We start from the raw sequence: 19,462 nt of genomic DNA on the forward strand, positions 1-19,462 counted from the left end.
AAGAATCCCATTGTAGGGGGGTATCTTAGAATTTGTAAAGAAAAAACACTGTGGCACTAAGAACTGTAATTGTAATCAAGCCTAAGAGAAACATATATTCAAGAACTACTCTCCTTGGACATTGCCGAGGAAGAATTTCTTTGCACAAAACTTTTTTATTTACTGTTTATCCTTGCTTTCTAACCATCTTTAGTCCATTGTGAGCTATGTCCACTTTATTGAAGCTTAGTTTTTAGCCCACTCTCTACAAATTCGTTGTATTGGGCTCTTTGTACCTTAATCTATTTACCTTTTGGGCTTAGGATACAAAACCTGCCCTTACAACTTTAATTGAGAGTTTAAACTCATTAAAATCATAATTTGACAAAATTGATATATATAATGGTATGATATGGTTACTATTTGAATTATTACTGTAGGGTCGGTTTTTGTAGCCCTAGCTCAAAGGATATGGGTTAAAGGCCCAACAAACCCAGAACAATGAATTTGTAGAGAGTGGATCGAAGGTTTAGGCGCTGGCCGGCGTTCACGAAGCATGAACTCCTTTCTTTTTTATTGAAAAAATACTTAGAACAGTTTACAACTGGGGGATGCTCCTCGGCCCATGGCCGATGAGGCTTTCCTCCCTCTCTCCTCCCCCAAAAAAGGACCCCCCCCTACATTTTGCTCACATTTCTTATATATCCTCATCTTCTTCCTCTTGTTGATCATCTATTGGCTTTCCTCCTGACCGCATATCCCATTAAGGGTCGTATCCATGCTCGAGTAGTTCACCCTGATCGATGTCGCCCTGGCAAGGGGTTACATCCCCATTAATGCGGCCAAAGGGGTTAGGTGAACGTATTCAATGCCGAGGTGACGGTTCGCCCAGAGCTTGCCCTTCTCCGTACTGAGGTCTCGGACGACCGAGGATAGGGTCACCCTCGGACCCGTTGTGCGTCCTCGGCGTGAGCCATTTGGGCCTGGGTTGAAGTGGGCCTTGGCTACTCGATTTTCTGGCCCCACAATAGCCCCTCAAAATCTTGCTGCACGCATCCTCGGGCGGGGAGAAGGATTTTGACATCCTCAGCCTCATCACCCCCCCCTTCATCAGTGCTGGGGCCCATTCACCTGCCAAGGGCACGTCGCTGACGTTTCGAAGCACGTAACGTGTCCATCATTAAATTCAGGCGGCTCTGTGCCTCCCACGTCCAATGAGGCGTTACCCATCCAACGGTGGAGATTCGTCTTGCATTTATGAGCGGGAAAACCCGCATGGTTCCTCGATTTGGGGTATAAATACCCGTACGAACCGCATCTTCCAGTTCCTCATTTGTAATCAAGAACATTCGTGCGCCCCTCCTGAGTTCAGCCACACTCTTACTAGCACCTTCAGCACAAAAGCCTGTCCGATGAGCCCTTTCCTCTTTCCTATAAGTCGCTCTGTCTCTCTTTGGCCTCTCTTTCTCTTTACCCTTTTTTTTACTTCGCCTGTTCTTTCTTAGTTCTTTTAGGCATATACTGGGATGGGTAGGTTTAAGAAATACGTCGATACTGAGGAGGTGATGGAGAAATTCATCACCGACTACAAAATTCCCGGCAATGTAAATCTGAGACATTGTGAGGACGGGGAGTGGCGCATACACAGGCAGGAGGGCGAGGTGGTGATTCCCATAGTCGCCTTCCTTGAAGGGGGATGACGATCCCTATGGGGCCGGTGATGAGGGATTACCTCATGCACTTCCGGTTGGCCCCCACCCAATGTGGGATAAACGTCTTTAGGATTCTAGGCTGTGTGGACGCCCTGAACGAGAAGATGGGGCTAAGGTTGACCCATCATGACGTGAACTGGTGTTACAACCTTCAGCTTCTTAAGGGCAAGTCGTACTACCTGAAGACGAGAGACGACAGGGTGCGGCTCATTCAGTGCCTCCCCGAGTCCAGCAAGGGGTTCTACGAGGACTTCCTCATTGTGTCAGAGGAGTGGCACGATGGCCTTCACTGCCCAACAATAGAGGGAATACCAGGTGGGGCAGTGGGAGACAGATAAGGTTTCAAGTTCTCGTCTTTTTTCTTTCCTTCTTACAAACGCGGTGGTGCTTTCCGTTTGCAGACCCGTACGCTTTTCAGCGTCACTTCCACCTGGTTAATCGGGAAGATTTGCAAAAGGTGCTGAGGGCGCCGGTGTATATAAACGAGGACAACAACCAGGTTAGGGCCGCCCACATAATTTTGGGTTATACACCTACCCAGAAATCGTTCCCGGTTCCGAAGCACGTCATCCTCGCCAACGATCCTCGGCTTTAGAGGATTACTGTGACCGAGGACGGATTTTCGTTCCCCGAAGAGCCATCCGACCAGGAAGCTATCACATTAGCCGTCCCTTCCTCTTCCTAGCTGTTCGCCGAGGGAGTTCCAGAGGGGGAAGGGGACGCGTTTGACATTTTCGCTCAGCTTGATCAGTCCGAGGATCCTCCCGGGGACTTAGGTGATCCCAATTTGAGCGAAGCAGAACTCCTTGCTTCAGAAGCCCCTCCTCGGCCGACAATGGGTTACAAGAGGAAGCCCACCACCAACTTGCTGGACCTGCTTGAGGGCCAGCCGGGGGAGTCCCAACAGAAAACTTCTACTCCTCCTCCGAAGGCTAAGTCGACTTCCGCTCAGCAGAAGCTCCCTCCTTCTTCTTCTCAGACGCGCTCGCCCTCTGGGACCGTGCCTGCGGGCCCTAAGAAGAAGAAGGATAAGGGTAAAAGGATCGTGGAGGATAGGACGGTGTCCTCACAGGAGGAGGACACTACTCTGCGGCCGTCCAAGCAACTTAAGATACGCGACCAGAGCTAGGAGAGGCAGGTCGTCGACATCACCTCCTCCGAGGTCCAGGCCTGGCTCCCGGCCCCGATGCTCCGTGGGGAGCCCTTGAGGGATAACGCCTCCCTCAGGGATTTCAACGAGGGCGAAGGTACGCGCGTGGCAGACGCATTAGAGAGGAGCCTGCTGCTCCCGGCGGACATGGCTGAGCTTAACTCTTTGACGAGCGAGCAGGTCTTCCTCAGCCTTAAGCGATATGTGGGGATGGTAAGCGCTATAACCTCGACTCTTCTCCCACTCTTTTTCTTTCATTGGGCTTATAGCACATTGGTTATTCTAGCAGACTGTCCAAGCTATCTTTAGGTTGGAGGGGGCGGCAAATGACCAGAAGGAGGACCTCAAACGAGAGCGTGCTTGGCGCTACCAGCCACCATGACCCTGAAGAATTCCGAGGCTGACCTCGCCAAGGCTCGAGAGGCTTTGACCGCGGTGACCAAGGAGCGGGGCAATGCTCTGTCCGATCTTGAGGGTGCCTAGAACTAGGCCAATGAGCAAACGAGGCGCCTGGGCGAGGCGCAGGACCAATTGCAGATCGCGAGGGATCTGATCGCTGATCTGCAGGCTAAGGCGGCAAAGGCCGAGGAGTCCTAGAGGGGGGCCGAATGGGCCAGAGACCAGGCTCTGCGGGCTAAAGACGAGGCTGACTACGGCAGGGAGATGGCCGAGCGTGCCAAGGAGGAGGCTGAGACCACAGCCTACGCTGATGGGGTGGCTGCGGTAGAGGCCGCCTACAAGGCTCAAGTCCCGGCGGTGTGTAGGCGATATTGTTCCCAGGTCTGGGCTGAGGCTCTCAAACAAGCTGGGGTGGAGGTCACGTCCGACCTGTGGAAGGCAGAGAACGTGTATTACCCCCCCGCTATCCGCGAGGCCGCCCCTGAGGACCCTAAGGTTGGGGAGATTGTTGAAGAGGTGCGGGCAGCTGAGCTGGGCGAGCCTTCGAGCGAGGAGGTGCCCCAAGAGGTAGTGGAGATCCCTTCCGATGATCCAAACCCCACTACTGAGGAAGCAGCTGCTCTCGCCGTACCCCCGCAGGCCGTCCCATCAGGCCAGGGCTCGGAGGGGTCAGGGGTTGCCCCTGTTCAGCCTGAGCAAAAGGAGTAGACTCCCCGGCGTCGCGGCTCGTCCTACTTTCACGTTGTCATTTCATTTTGTTGTGCTTCTCTTCTGTGTATTGTGGCTCCTGCCATGCAACTTTTACGAACTCATTGTTGTAATGCCAATTTACTCTTCCTTTATTTGAATTGCTTATTTGTGTATGCACTGCCTGCTTTTCCTTTTTTCCTTAGATTTGTACGATTTTAGCTTGAATTGTATGTCGGCCAATCACGCCAGTAACGATGATAAGGGGAGAGGACGTATGCATGGGCAGTTCTCTTGCGTCTCAAGGGCTAGGTGGGGCTTGGTCCTTTCCTCACTTGGGATATTTTGTAGTTAGCCTCCCTGTATGCCTGAGTCCGAGGGCTATGCAATGCCTTGGCTTTGTCTAGCGCTTTCATTTCTCTGTAAGTATCTAGTTTCCCCATAGGTTTGAGTCCGAGGACTATGCAATACCTTGGTTCTGTCTAGTACCCAGGTATAGAGGAGCGAGTAGTTTCCCCATAGGCCTGAGTCCGAGGACCATGTAGTGCCTTGGTTCTGTCTAACGCTTTCATTTCTCTGTAAGTATCTAGTTTCCCCATAGGTTTGAGTCCGAAGACCATGCAATACCTTGGTTCTGTCTAGTACCCAGGCATAGAGGAGCGAGTAGTTTCCCCATAGGCCTGAGTCCGAGGACCATGCAGTGCCTTGGTTCTGTCTTACGCTTTCATTTCTTTGTAAGTATCTAGTTTCCCCATAGGTTTGAGTCCGAAGACCATGCAATACCTTGGTTCTGTCTAGTACCCAAGTATAGAGGAGCGAGTAGTTTCCCCATAGGCCTGAGTCCGAGGACCATGCAGTGCCTTGGAAAAAAAAAAAAAAAAAAAAAAAAAAAACTATCCTAGGAGCTACTTAATTTTAAGGACGAGCTTGTCTTTTGCTGGAGCCTTGGTGGATCGAGCAGTGCTACTGCTGAGGATGTTGGGCCTTTACCCGTGAAATCCTCCTTGGTAGGAATGGGGAAAGTTGTCAAAACCAGCTATTGGCTTTGGAAAACCATCCCTCCTTAGGAGGAATCCTTGGGTGCAGCTAGAGGCTTTCTAGTTTCAAGGGCGACCTCCTTGATTTTTTTCTTTTTCCTTCTCAACTGCACCAACTTGTTCTGTCCCTTTTGGAGGACTGTTGGGAGGAGGAAGGTCCTTGGCAGGTATCTCCTGGATGGAGCTTGGATCTTTGGGGGCAGCGTCATCCTAGGAGATTATGGGGTCTGGTGCTCGGATTGCAGGAGGAAAGTAGACATTCTTTGCTCTCCTAATTGCTGAGGAGGCCTCAACCCCAACTAGGTTGAGGGCCTCATTCCACACTTGGAGGCAGTATGTTCTACACACCCCCGAGACCTCAGCCCTGAGCGCCTCCTCGGTCTCTGCTACTCCCACGTCATAGCCATCCTGCTCAACTTGGTGCCTAGCCTTATCAGCCTCCTCTAGCTTTTTCTTCAAGACCTTTATTTGCTCTTTAGCTGCAGCGAGCTCATCCTTAGCCTGACGAAGTTGCTTGCGCTGAGTCTCTGCCTACTTCTCTGCCCCTTATAGAGCAACTTCAGTGCTCTTCTTCTCCATGTCAGCCTCAATGAGCTTGGTGTTCAGCTCTTTGAACCTTTTCTCGGTCACATTAAAGGTCTCAACATTGGCTATGCGCCTTGAGTCTTCATCCTTCATCTGCCTGTGGGAATTGGTCACCAATTCCTTGGCTTTGTACGCAGCTTAAACAGCTTGCCAAGAAAAAATATAATGATTAGAGAAAAGCATTTACAACCTTAAATATATATATATATATATAAGGCAACTAAGAGACTTACCAGCGCCAAGTCCCTCTTCAAACTAAGAAACACTTCATGTTTCTTCATGGACTTAAGGTCAGCCATGTCAGCAGACAACAGAAGAGCCTGCTTCACAGCATCAGCCACGTACTCAGCCTTTCCATGCTGGAAGTCCCTTATAGAAGCATTGGCGGGAAGGGCAGTTCCGTCCAACACAAAGGGGGGGGGTTCTAGGTTGGTGCTGCGACTTGGCAGTCATGCCCCCTCTCTACCATTTGTCCTTCACTTGAGGACCTTGTATGAGTAGTTTTGGCAGCTTCAGCCCCTCTCTGGGGCTCAGCCTCCTTGATAGGATGGCCTTTTCCTTCTTCCACCACCTCATTGCCCTTCAAGTTCCTTTTCCTCTTCTTATCAGCAGGGTCGAATTGTAGAGCTTGAATGGATAGAGGGGTGGGAGGCTTGGTTTAGGCTGCCTTTCCTAGCGCGTTGCCTCCAACATGGGACTTTTGAAGGCTTGATCTTGTCTTGCGCTGCAGCACCATAATGTCTGGAATAGCAGTAGCTTCTTGGGTATAGCTTACTTGGGCTGGAAGGAGATGGACCAGCTGGGATTTCTGGGGACTGAGACTGGTTGAAGACCTTAAAGTCGTCCTCGGAGTCTGAAACTTCGACTACTTCCCCTCTTTCTTCTTTGATAACTAGTTGGGAAAGAGTTGCTTCCTCCTCGACTACAAACTGGAAGGGTAGCTCTACTTGTTGTACACCTTCTGGAACGGGCCTTCTGGAACGGGGCCAGTGTTAAGGAAGCCAGGGACTGCAATGTTGATTTGATGCAAACATGGGTCCCTCGCCTTGATCACACACTTGGGTGCCTGGAAACTGGACGAGATCGAGTTGTAGCCAAGGATGACGTGGGCTGCCCTTAATTGCTCGTCACTGTGGACAAAGACCTCAGCCTTAAGTACTTTGTTTAAATCTAGCTGGTTGACAAAGTTTATATTCGAGATAGCAGAGTGCTTATCTATAAAACCATCAAAAATCAAAAAACACTATTAGAAAAGCAGCACGAATCAGAGGAAAGTTAAATTACAAGTACAAATAGAAAAGATGAGCACGAAAATTGTTGGTCAGAAAAAGGGGATATTATTAGAAAAATAAACTTAGACTTAAGAACCCTACCTGGTGTCCCTTCTCTCGTCGAATAATGAAGGTCATCGTGCCACTCCCCTGAGACAATTAGATAATCCTTATTCATGCCTTTGTTGGACTTAGGGAGGCATGATATAAGCCTACCTCAAGAAACCTAGTTTTTAGATAGTACCACTGCCCTGTCAAGTGGTGGCAGTTGTAAATCCAATTAACGTTGTGATGGGTGAGGTTCACGCCCATCTTCTCATTGAGGCCGTCTACACTACCTAAAATCCTAAACATATTGGGGGCACACTGGGTGGGGGAAAGCCTATAAACTATTAGATAATCCATAGTAAATCTACCCATAGGGATTCTCATCCCTCCTTCTATAAAGGCAATCATAGGGATTACTACTTCTCCCTCCTGCCTCGTGACTTACCATTCCTCCTATTTGCAATACCTAATAGAGACCCCTTGTAGGATTCTATATTGAGCTTTAAAGCTCTTTATGCCCTCTGGGGAGTCTACAAGGTAAGCAAATCTATCCATGTTTAAGAAAGGATTGAAGGTGAAAGGAAGGCGAAGGGAAATTAGCAGAGCTGAGGAGGGAAGGGCTCTAAATAAAGATAAGTAAAAAAAAAATAATAATAATAAAAATGTTTAAATGACTTATGCAAGGGAAAGAGGTCTCCTTGGACTGGTTCTTGATATTTAAGAGTGCAAAAAGTGAAACGAATGAGGTCTTCAAGCAATATATGTATCAGAGGGAAAGGTAAGCAGGAGAATTCCCGTCCAAGTTCCAATGAAATTCTTGGCCGTTGGATCTTCATTGTACCGTAGAACGTGAGGGATATAGAGCCGCAAAAATTTAATACAAACGCGTCTCGGATGCCAAAGCAACAGGAGCGTGCTTTGGGCAGTTGAAAAGACACCTGCACAGACAAAGGCAACGTATGAGAAGAGTAGAATAATTATTGTAATATCGAAATCCTCATTTTTTTTTCAAGGAGTAAAAGAGGAGAATGTTGAGGGGCTATGTAGGGATGACAAGACTAGAAATGTATATTGGGCTGTGGGCCTTGTCCGAGGACACTTAATAGTTTGAAGACGGGTAAACGTTTTCGTGTAAAGGCACACTAATGAAAAAAATAAGGGGTCTGGTCATAAGGGTCCAGGAAGGAGATTCGAGGACAAATGCCACCTCGGATTAACAAAGCAGAGGTTAGAAGGGTGGGCATGTCCCCACGAGCAGCGTTTTGGGTGGTTATACTGGTAAGGACGAGCATCAGGAAGAGATAAGACGATGGGAAAGTAAGAAATATATAAGAAAAAGCTGCTTCCACCACATTGAATGCTCTGTAGCTAAGTCTCTGGCTGCATTAATATGGAAGTGATATCTGAACAGTGATATTCAACCTTACAGCTACCTCTAGAAAAACTTTAAGAATATGCTGATGGGACAAGGATAAAAGCTAGACATCTGATCAAAATGTGGATGGCAAAGATGGAGCGAAGAAGGGTAATGTAAAGAAGAAGAATCCCATTGTAGGGGGGTATCTTAGAATTTGTAAAGAAAAAACACTGTAGCACTAAGAACTGTAATTGTAATCAAGCCTAAGAGAAACATATATTCAAGAACTACTCTCCTTGGACATTGCCGAGGAAGAATTTCTTTGCACAAAACTTTTTTATTTATTGTTTTTCCTTGCTTTCTAACCATCTTTAGTCCATTGTGAGCTATGTCCACTTTATTGAAGCTTAGTTTTTAGCCTACTCTCTACAAATTCATTGTATTGGACTCTTTGCGCCTTAATCTATTTACCTTTTGGACTTAGGATACAAAACCTGCCCTTACAACTTTAATTGAGAGTTTAAAATCATTAAAATCATAATTTGACAAAATTGATATATATATATATATATATATATATAATGGTATGATATGGTTACTATTTGAATTATTACCTATTTTAGATAGGGAAAAGTTAAAATATATTTTTAAAAACTTTTGATGGATAAAGGAAAAAATAATTAATTGTTTCAACAGTTTTTTATATTTTTCCTAAGTGTGATATCAAGGCTTTCTCATAATTAATATGTCAAGTTATGCCATGTTACTAGTATGTCAAACAATGTGCCACATCACCATGAATATAGACCAGCTACCTCTCCATTAGGAATATAAATGACAAATTCTCTATCTCACTCTTTATGTTTCACTTTATGTTCCATCAATTATGATAAGTCGAGGATTTGTTTGAATTTATCAAAATTTAAAATGAAAAAAAAATTAAGCACTTGTCATATCATGATTGGTGAGTATAAAGTATAATACAAAAAGTATGTGACAGAGGATTTGGGAACCTTAATCCATGAGAATTGGGGGCAATCCACAAAGCCACCCTAAGCTCGCATCAAGAAATAGAACATGAAAACTTGAGCACAAGAGACAAACTTGACTAAGAAAGACGAGGCTCTATCTAGAAGCTTGAATGCGATATATGAATGCCATTGTCTCTGTTTATGGAAATCTATAATCATAAAGGGAAAATGTTTGAGCTATAAACTATTTTTCAACATTTTTTACAAACCGCTAATATGGTGAGTAGTTATAGGCAACTGAAAAAAAAAATGATATTAATGATAGGGCTAAATGAGAATCAGTAAAAATTAGTTATAATAACAATTTATAAAAATGTTATAAATAGTTTGTGGTTGTAACGTTACTCATTATAAAGTAACTAAACCTAGAATCCCACTCACAATAGAGCCAATCTCACCTAGAAATAGTTGGCATTACACCCCTCATTGAAAGACTATTTTGACCACAACAAAAGGATATTAAATTACATAAGGACTTGGTGTAAACCCATTGTTTTACCCCATCCAATAAAAATATGTCATATCATCATATTATCAAAGGAATTGACTATAAACTGCTTACCCTGAATGCCTTAGGTTACCCAGAAACTGATTTTAAATGGTGGAATCAGTTGCTCGAAAGTTTTACAAGTTAAAAATTATCTCATACTAAAATTTTTAAATTAATGGATAACTAAAACATAATCATTATTAAACAGATATTGTAGGGTGCTTAAAATCTTCCTCAAACATGTTTCAATAGTTCATGTAGCTCTTTTGCTTTGGTAGGCATGTCATCGACTAGTCAGCCATTGGACCACTAATTCATCATCAATGGTTAGAAATTATAAATTGTGATTGTATAAAATAATCTTTTAAATACTTTTTCTTTTCTTTTTTTTGAGAATCAATCTTTTAAATACTTATTTCGTAACTAAAAAATAAATCATTTGACCATTATGGATCTTTAAACATTGATAAACATATGCTTGGGTGGAATATAAATCTTTTTTTAAAAAAATGAACTCTCTGTATTTAATTTTTTCAATGAAACTATGAATTTAATTGTTACATAAGTAATTTCACCAAAACAAAACAAAATGGGAATTCATAGTTGTTACCTAAAAGGTAGAAATCAAAAGATTCAAAACTGTTGTATTTCATAATTAAGAATTAAGGTGCTAATAAAAGTAGCGACTCAAAAATTATGCAAAAGAAATAATTTACAAATTTTCATTATTGTTAACTCTCATCTTAAATTCAGAATTAACGAGCACGCCCTATATAATCAAATCTACAGGCTACCAGTCTACCACTTTTATTTGAAGTTGCATTATTGGATAAGGATTTATCAAGGTGGATGGAGAGAGAGGTGCAAGTGTTTAAAACAAAAATTATCTCTTGCTGTAAAAACACGATCAGAATATAATGGAAAAGAATCTCTAGCTTATCATCAATCACAATGACACAAATTATAAATTTTTTTTTTTTTTTTTTTTTTTGCATCACCACCAATCTTTCATAGAACGATTACTTAGAACAGTCGCCTGTTGCGCCGGCCGGCGCGCTAATCCTTCCCACAGACGGCGCCAATTGTAGGGTCGGTTTTTGTAGCCCTAACCCAAAGGATATGGGTTAAAGGCCCAACGAACCCAGAACAATGAATTTGTAGAGAGTGGATTGAAGGTTTAGGCGCTGGCCGGCGTTCACGAAGCATGAACTCCTTTCTTTTTTATTGAAAAAATACTTAGAACAGTTTACAACTGGGGGATGCTCCTCGGCCCATGGCCGAGGAGGCTTTTCTCCCTCTCTCCTCCCCCAAAAAAGGACCCCCCTACATTTTGCTCACATTTCTTATATATCCTCATCTTCTTCCTCCTGTTGATCATCTATTGGCCTTCCTCCTGACCGCCTATCCCATCAAGGGTCGTATCCGTGCTCGAGTGGTTCACCCTGATCGATGTCGCCCTGACAAGGGGTTACATCCTCATTAATGCGGCCAGAGGGGTTAGGTGAACGTATTCAATGCCGAGGTGACGGTTCGCCCAGAGCTTGCCCTTCTCCATACCGAGGTCTCGGACGACCGAGGATAGGGTCACCCTCGGACCCGTTGTGCGTCCTCGGCGTGGGCCATTTGGGCCTGGGTTGAAGTAGGCCTTGGCTACTCGATTTTTTGGCCCCACAATTACCTATTTTAGATAGGGAAAAGTTAACATATATTTTTAAAAACTTTTGATGGATAAAGGAAAAAATAATTAATTGTTTCAACAGTTTTTTATATTTTTCCTAAGTGTGATATCAAGGCTTTCTCATAATTAATATGTCAAGTTATGCCATGTTACTAGTATGTCAAACAATGTGCCACATCACCATGAATATAGACCAGCTACCTCTCCATTAGGAATATAAATGACAAATTCTCTATCTCACTCTTTATGTTTCACTTTATGTTCCATCAATTATGATACGTCGAGGATTTGTTTGAATTTATCAAAATTTAAAATGAAAAAAAAATTAAGCACTTGTCATATCATGATTGGTGAGTATAAAGTATAATACAAAAAGTATGTGACAGAGGATTTGGGAACCTTAATCCATGAGAATTGGGGGCAATCCACAAAGCCACCCTAAGCTCGCATCAAGAAATAGAACATGAAAACTTGAGCAAAAGAGACGAACTTGACTAAGAAAGACGAGGCTCTATCTAGAAGCTTGAATGCGATATATGAATGCCATTGTCTCTGTTTATGGAAATTTATAATCATAAAGGGAAAATGTTTGAGCTATAAACTATTTTTCAACATTTTTTACAAACAGCTAATATGGTGAGTAGTTATAGGCAACTGAAAAAAAATGATATTAATGATAGGGCTAAATGAGAATCAGTAAAAATTAGTTATAATAACAATTTGTGAAAATGTTATAAATAGTTTGTGGTTGTAACGTTACTCATTATAAAGTAACTAAACCTAGAATCTCACTCACAATAGAGCCAATCTCACCTAGAAATAGTTGGCATTACACCCCTCATTGAAAGACTATTTTGACCACAACAAAAGGATATTAAATTATATAAGGACTTGGTGTAAACCCATTGTTTTACACCATCCAATAAAAATATGTCATATCATCATATTATCAAAGGAATTGACTATAAACTGCTTACCCTGAATGCCTTAGGTTACCCAGAAACTGATTTTAAATGGTGGAATCAGTTGCTCGAAAGTTTTACAGGTTAAAAATTATCTCATACTAAAATTTTTAAATTAATGGATAACTAAAACATAATCATTATTAAACAGATATTGTAGGGTGCTTAAAATCTTCCTCAAACATGTTTCAATAGTTCATGTAGCTCTTTTGCTTTGGTAGGCATGTCATCGACTAGTCAGCCATTGGACCACTAATTCATCATCAATGGTTAGAAATTATAAATTGTGATTGTATAAAATAATCTTTTAAATACTTTTTCTTTTCTTTTTTTTGAGAATCAATCTTTTAAATACTTATTTCGTAACTAAAAAATAAATCATTTGACCATTATGGATCTTTAAACATTGATAAACATATGCTTGGGTGGAATATAAATCTTTTTTTAAAAAAATGAACTCTCTGTATTTAATTTTTTCAATGAAACTATGAATTTAATTGTTACATAAGTAATTTCACCAAAACAAAACAAAATGGGAATTCATAGTTGTTACCTAAAAGGTAGAAATCAAAAGATTCAAAACTGTTGTATTTCATAATTAAGAATTAAGGTGCTAATAAAAGTAGCGACTCAAAAATTATGCAAAAGAAATAATTTACAAATTTTCATTATTGTTAACTCTCATCTTAAATTCAGAATTAACGAGCACGCCCTATATAATCAAATCTACAGGCTACCAGTCTACCACTTTTATTTGAAGTTGCATTATTGGATAAGGATTTATCAAGGTGGATGGAGAGAGAGGTGCAAGTGTTTAAAACAAAAATTATCTCTTGCTGTAAAAACACGATCAGAATATAATGGAAAAGAATCTCTAGCTTATCATCAATCACAATGACACAAATTATAACTTATGACATTACAATAAATTTAGAGACACAAATTTTGTCATAATTTTGTTTACATCTTTCTAAAGTGGTTAACTATAAATAGTAGAAGTGATTATTCACTGCTTACGATAATTTCATCAAATTGTGGAAAAAGCTTTGTCATCATTAAAATAAAATGAGAGAGGTCTACACCTTATGAAAATGAAAAAAAACACAAATATTATAGGTGTTTGATGGCAAGTTGCTTAATGGTTGATTGGTTTCCATGCATTAAAGACCCCAACATCACATGCAACTTTTTTGGTTAGGTGTGAATGTCACCACCAACCTCATATTGTTTTTAGTCATGATCGAATATGATATAGAGTTGTAACTTGCATCATTGTTTTAAATGAATGTATATTCATTTGGTCTTAACAATGTCCATTAAACTCGGCAGACACAAAGTCACAACTATCTCGATTGCTACACAATATAAGTGATATTAGAGAAGAACCATAAGAATTATTAAAGGGACTTGTATTGGTCGGACGTCACCAACCAATAAGTCCTTTAAGAATTGTTGTAGCCATAAAAAAAAGTTCTAACCAGTGCATTCATTAAAAAAAAAAAACGTTCCCACAAATAAAATGTCTAGCTAATAAAATTGGTAGTCAAAACACTAATTCAGAAAAAGATGCCCATTGTTACAAAGCGAAGAAATCTTATGCACAAAACCAACACATCAATAACAATCTCAACACTAAGACATAGAAAGGAAGAATCCAACACAACACTGGTATTAACAAGACACAAGATTAACGATGAAATGCAAGAGGAATAATTTCTCAGGCTCTAGACTTGAATGGGATGGCTCTGATGACTATTTGGTGGTAAAGAGCAGCCAGTGCAGCTCCGATGAATGGTCCCACCCAGAAGATCCACTGAAGAAGCAAGAAAACAAGCAATAGATATCAGTGATCAGACCATTTAGTTTAGTTATATAAAAATTAATTTACCCATCCAGAAGTATATGAATGTGACGACTGTCCCCTTTTTTTTTTTTTTACTCACATGGTCATCCCATGCGTGGTCTTTGTTGTAGATGATGGCGGCCCCAAGGCTCCTGGCAGGGTTGATGCCGGTTCCGGTAATGGGAATGGTTGCCAAGTGCACCAAAAACACTGCAAATCCAATTGGGAGTGGAGCCAAGATCTGCACAGTTGAACTCAGAAAATAAGAACCATATATTTCCTTATACAGCTGCAAATAAGTATCACATATTACATGGGATCTTTTTAGACCATATTTGTGAAAGTAACTTCTCATAGTCATACCATTTGGTTATCATATATTCATATTTGGAAGGCAAGAAAGTAATAAATATCCCTGAGCAAGTCTCAGTACAGTAGCAAAAGATTAAGGATCACAGCCCATGCCACTCAAAACCAAAAAAAAAACCATATTTAAGGTATTTAAGTTCCTTGAAAGCAACTTTTGTACAAGGACCTTAATCTTTTGTTGAACCAAATGCTATCCAAAATCATGGAAGACAAGACGAAAATCATGCTCAACAAAACATCAATTCAAGTGGCAATGTAGCACCCAGAAGCTATTAAATTATCATCAATATTAGTCCAAGCACATCTTCACATTGAATAAGTAAAAATCAAAATAGTGCAAAATCATTTTCAGATAAATTTTACTTTCACAAACTCTTAGGTGGAGAATAAAGTAGGATTTTTTGTCCAAGAATGAAGTAGGATTAGCTTCTGACTCAATTTTTGTCCTGAAGGTTCCAAGTGGAGGTTCCCATATTAATTCACACAGAGCCCAAACTTGTCTTGAAATTTACACATTTCAACTTCAACTAACTTTTTTTTTTTTTGGTGAGAATCAACTTCAACTAACTTTAAAAGGGTAAAACCTGCCCGACTAGAGACTAGACAAGCTCACATACTAGCTTGGTCCTTCTTGAGTAGCAGTAATTTCATGCTATTAAGAGAAGAATACAAAGCTTCCAATGGATAGAATAGAATGTTAACTTAAATTCTAGCTACCGTACACACCTGAAACCAATGGATTTCAGTTTCGAACCCACATTGTGAATCCCCATGACCATTTTTTTTCCAGAAAGGTTTATACAAATTATCACAATGATGAATTTGGTGAAATAAAAATATTGGGTGAAAAAGTATCAATGCTTGAGTCAATATGAAATTGATATTAACTTGACTAACATATGTTGCAGATATATATATATATATATATATAAATGAGGGAAGTATTAATTAGGACATTCCTAGGCACCAAAAACTAAATATATGATTCTACACGTCCTAGTATCTGTACCACCGCTCCAAGCACTGTGATAACTGTTGTACCTCTAGTTGTTACTAAACAATTTGAAAGGGTTCACCACACAGTCAAACGTGGCATTATATTAATAAGAAATGGCAACACAACAAGTTTTAGAGAGCTTTTTAAAAAAAAATCCGAATTAAAATTCTCTGGAACGTTAATCATTTATCAGAACATTCAATATGATTTATAATACACATAATACACGTGCATAATACACGTGCCTAGCCAAGAATTTATAGAATAAGAGAAAGCTCAAAACATTGACAAGTCTGAGGCATTTTGCCTAGTCATCACATACAGCAAACAGTCAACAAGACCATCACCAAGGCACATGATCCACAGGCAGTGCTGGCCCAAGATAATTTGAGTGATACTGATCGTTCATTTATTATACTTAAAAGATATTGATAATATTCCTATCACATTAGTTTGTAAGTTTTGTGTCATAAAATTTGTATTAACTTTAGCATTTTTCAATCATTTAATGGAGATTAGGTTGCATTTCTATTAATTCTTTTTTTTTTTTTTTGGAGAAAATGCTAAACTTACTATAAATTTTATTACAAAAAATTTTACAAATTAATGTGACAATGAAGTAACACTTCAACAAAAGAATAAATAAGTATTGAATTATTTTTGGTGACGTGTCAATTTATAGGACTTGTGTAATAAAATTTGTAATATACTAACATAACTCTAATATTTTAGACTTCAAGATAAATAAATAAATAACACTAACTCACATTTTTCTTTAATTAAAAAAAAAAAAAAAAAAAAAAAACCCATATCCTTTCCCTGTTAGGGAGCCTTAGGCCATGGCCTATGCCTAGGGCCTGCCCCGTCCACAGGTGAACCCCACGTGACAGACAAAATTTGGCTCATGCTTGGAAGTCATCATTACTAGAGGGTTCCACAAAAAAGCACATGGGAACATGATATTGAGAACTGCTCACGCATGCACAAACATGTGTTTGGTGGCAAAGCATGCTGCATGCACCCAGAGGGTGATACGTGTCTTTGTGCATAAGACTTTGTATATAAAAAGTGTGCAAACAACACAGCCCAATAAAAGCATCCACATATTATCAAAAAATAAAAGCATTCCCAAAGACTTTCCTAGGGCCATAGGGGTAAAGAGGAGTCAGAGCTTAGCCACCACCGAAAAATTAATGAAGCAACATCTTGCTTCAATATTGAATCATAATGTCATCCAAATGAGTACTAAGAGCTTCTTTACACATGCATTGAATAATTCAAACAACAATTAAAATGTACTTCTACTATCTAGTACAAGTTGTACAGGTATATTGAATTAGTGCATTACAATAAAACAAGTTGTACAGATACATTGAACCTCAACTGATATCTCAAACGCTAGTAATTTCAAAAATAACCTGGCTATAGGTGAGATTTGCATTTTCTTCTTAATAAAGAAAAAAATATATTGTGTATTTGGTGCAAACTGCTTATTTTTCTGTAATAATGCCACCTTTCACTAGCTACACAGTGGTTGAATTTGTTGTTTCTATGAGCAATATATGAACATGTGAGAAGAATAGGCTATAATCAAATTCCCAACATTTTCCCATAAAATTTTAGATTAAATAAGTGGGTTCATTCTATTTCCAGCTGACCAAATATTAAGCATAAGTGAAACCCTTAACAAACATTGTAAGACAGATATCAATCGGCTAGATTAATAAAGTGCGTTGAAACTAAATCCAAGCAACAACATAAGGGAGTTACAAGCATGTGCGCGCGCGCCTACACACACACACACACACACACACACACACACACGAGAGTTAAATATTGATAGACAAAGAAACAGAGAAAATACTTACAGGGACGTGGGAGTCTCTAGCATTTCTCTTAGCATCAGTTGCCGAGAAAACGGTGTAGACAAGAACAAAAGTTCCAATGATCTCAGCACCAAGGCCATCCCCCTTGGTGTAGCCATGGTTCACTACATTGGCTCCACCACCAGAATTTTCAAACAGTCCCTTTTCAAAGCCTTTCACCACGCCTGCGCCGCAAATGGCACCAAGGCATTGCATCACTATGTAGAATATTGCTCTTGTCAAGGAAAGTTTCCTTGCAAGGAAGAGACCAAATGTCACTGCTGGGTTTATGTGTCCACCTGTCCAAACCCACAAGAGCATAAGAAGGTTAATACTACATAATCAACTAAACAAGGCATTGCAGCCTGAGTTAGAAAAATTGTCTAAACAGTAGGACAAAGTTTAGAAATTTGTCCAAGATCTGTATTTTTCAAAGTTAGAATGAGATATGTATTTGATTTCTTTTTTCTTTTTTCTTTTCCCCTGGGGATGGAAATGGGTTGGGTCTGATGGGCTTTCTAACCTGACCCGACCCTTAAGCCCGGTAGGGTTTGAAAAGGATTTGGCTTTTTATTTTTTTTTTCTTCCCTTTCCCTTAGTAAGTATTTGAATCTGACCTGCTTATGTACTTAAATTACTAAAATACCTGTTACAAATTTTCTTTCCAAAAAATTACTGAAAGTGCTTAGTGTGCTTACTAATGCTTAATTTTTTAAATTGTATTTAAATGTTCAATTTTAGGTTAACCTGACCTGATTATATCCTTTCGATCTAATTCATGGTAAAATAAACGTGCCTGGGTCTCCCTAATATAAAAATTGATAGGGTTTTGTATGTAAAATATTAAGAAGCTAGGGCCATCTACCTCATCCATACTTTTCCTCCGATTTTCAAGGGGTCCAAAAAATTGTTATTTGTTAAGGTAACAGTGGAAAATTTCAGATCTGCCATTTCTACTAGTCAAAGAAAAAAGCTGTGACAAAATTTGAAGAAAAAAAAAACCTCCAATACACATAAAGACTTGACCTTTTTATTCTATGTGCCCCAGTTTTCCCAGCAAACAAAAAGGCAACTAAAAATGGAAAAATCCACTACAAAAAACCACAAACCTCCACTCCGGTAGGTTGACAGAAGAAAAAACAGCTTGAAAAAACTAAAAAGACCATATTTTTACCATGTTTCTTAACAAACAGATCACAACCAAGAAATTTTGTACATGTTTCAAACACAAAAGCTTCTCAAAAAAAGAAAGAAAAAGACAAGCCCAGAAAGAGAGAGAGAGTGTGTTATACCTGAGATACCAGCAGTGCAGTAAACAAGGGCAAAGATCATACCACCAAAGGCCCAAGCAATGCCCTGAACACCCACAGAGGCACACTTGTTGGTGGTCCTAGAGTAACCCATGACAGTGAGGATGGTGATGTAGAGGAACAAGAAGGTGGCTATGAACTCAGCAATCCCAGCCCTCCAGAAAGACCAGGAGTGGAGCTCACCAGGCTCAAACAATGGTGCTGGTGGTGGCTCCTTGTAGTCCTTGTCTGTCTGTGCTGAGGTCCCTATGGGTTGCCTCTCTGAGAACTTGTTTGCTCCAAGCTTCACATCCTCTTCTTTCCCCTCCATTTTTTTTTTCCTTCTTCTTTCTTGTTCTACTGTACTACTCTCTCTCTCTCTCTCTCTCTCTCTCGGAATATTGTGAGCAAGTTCTCTCAAAGGTGAAAGCTTTTTTTGTAAGCACTGAGCAGGAAGATGGTTGGGATTGAGTGGAGTGATTGATTTATAGTGGAAAGTAGAAACTATGTTAAAAAAAAGAAAAAGAAAAAGAAAAAGAAAAAAAGAGTGGGTAATTACTAATTATCACAAGTGTCCTTTGCGTGTCTTACTAAATGATTAACAATGCAATAAAAAAGGCATATAATTTCACTGTCAATTTAACGTGTTAAAATGTGATAGGTTCATGATAAAAATAGTGTAATGATAATTTATGTAACAGTAAAAAATAAAA

At 40.2% G+C, this 19,462-nt stretch overlaps 1 protein-coding gene across 1 annotated transcript; it reads right to left on the reverse strand.

Moving 5' to 3' along the window:
- Positions 1-13,855: 13,855 nt before the first annotated feature.
- LOC136064137 (aquaporin PIP1-2-like) lies at positions 13,856-19,222 on the reverse strand. The gene is made up of 4 exons (XM_065765484.1): positions 18,753-19,222; positions 17,464-17,759; positions 14,330-14,470; positions 13,856-14,199 (listed from the first exon to the last, which is right to left on the reverse strand). Exons 1-4 carry the CDS (start codon positions 19,078-19,080, stop codon positions 14,104-14,106), a joined length of 861 nt encoding a protein of 286 aa, XP_065621556.1. The 5' UTR covers positions 19,081-19,222; the 3' UTR covers positions 13,856-14,103.
- Between the last annotated feature and the right edge of the window lie 240 nt (positions 19,223-19,462).

The sequence above is a fragment of the Quercus suber genome, unplaced genomic scaffold, assembly GCF_002906115.3.
Source record: "Quercus suber isolate HL8 unplaced genomic scaffold, Cork oak 2.0 scaffold_633, whole genome shotgun sequence".
In the NCBI taxonomy this organism is placed as follows: Eukaryota; Viridiplantae; Streptophyta; class Magnoliopsida; order Fagales; family Fagaceae; genus Quercus; species Quercus suber.

Bases quoted from the DNA above. Each gene is read 5' to 3' on its own strand.
- LOC136064137 (XM_065765484.1), bottom strand. From the start codon at position 19,080: ATGGAGGGGAAAGAAGAGGATGTGAAGCTTGGAGCAAACAAGTTCTCA. The intron at 17,760-18,752 runs GTATAACACACT...GGGTTTGGACAG, and splicing joins CTGCACTGCTGGTATCTCAG to GTGGACACATAAACCCAGCA. The intron at 14,200-14,329 runs GTGAGTAAAAAA...TTGCTTCTTCAG, and splicing joins ACCACGCATGGGATGACCAT to TGGATCTTCTGGGTGGGACC.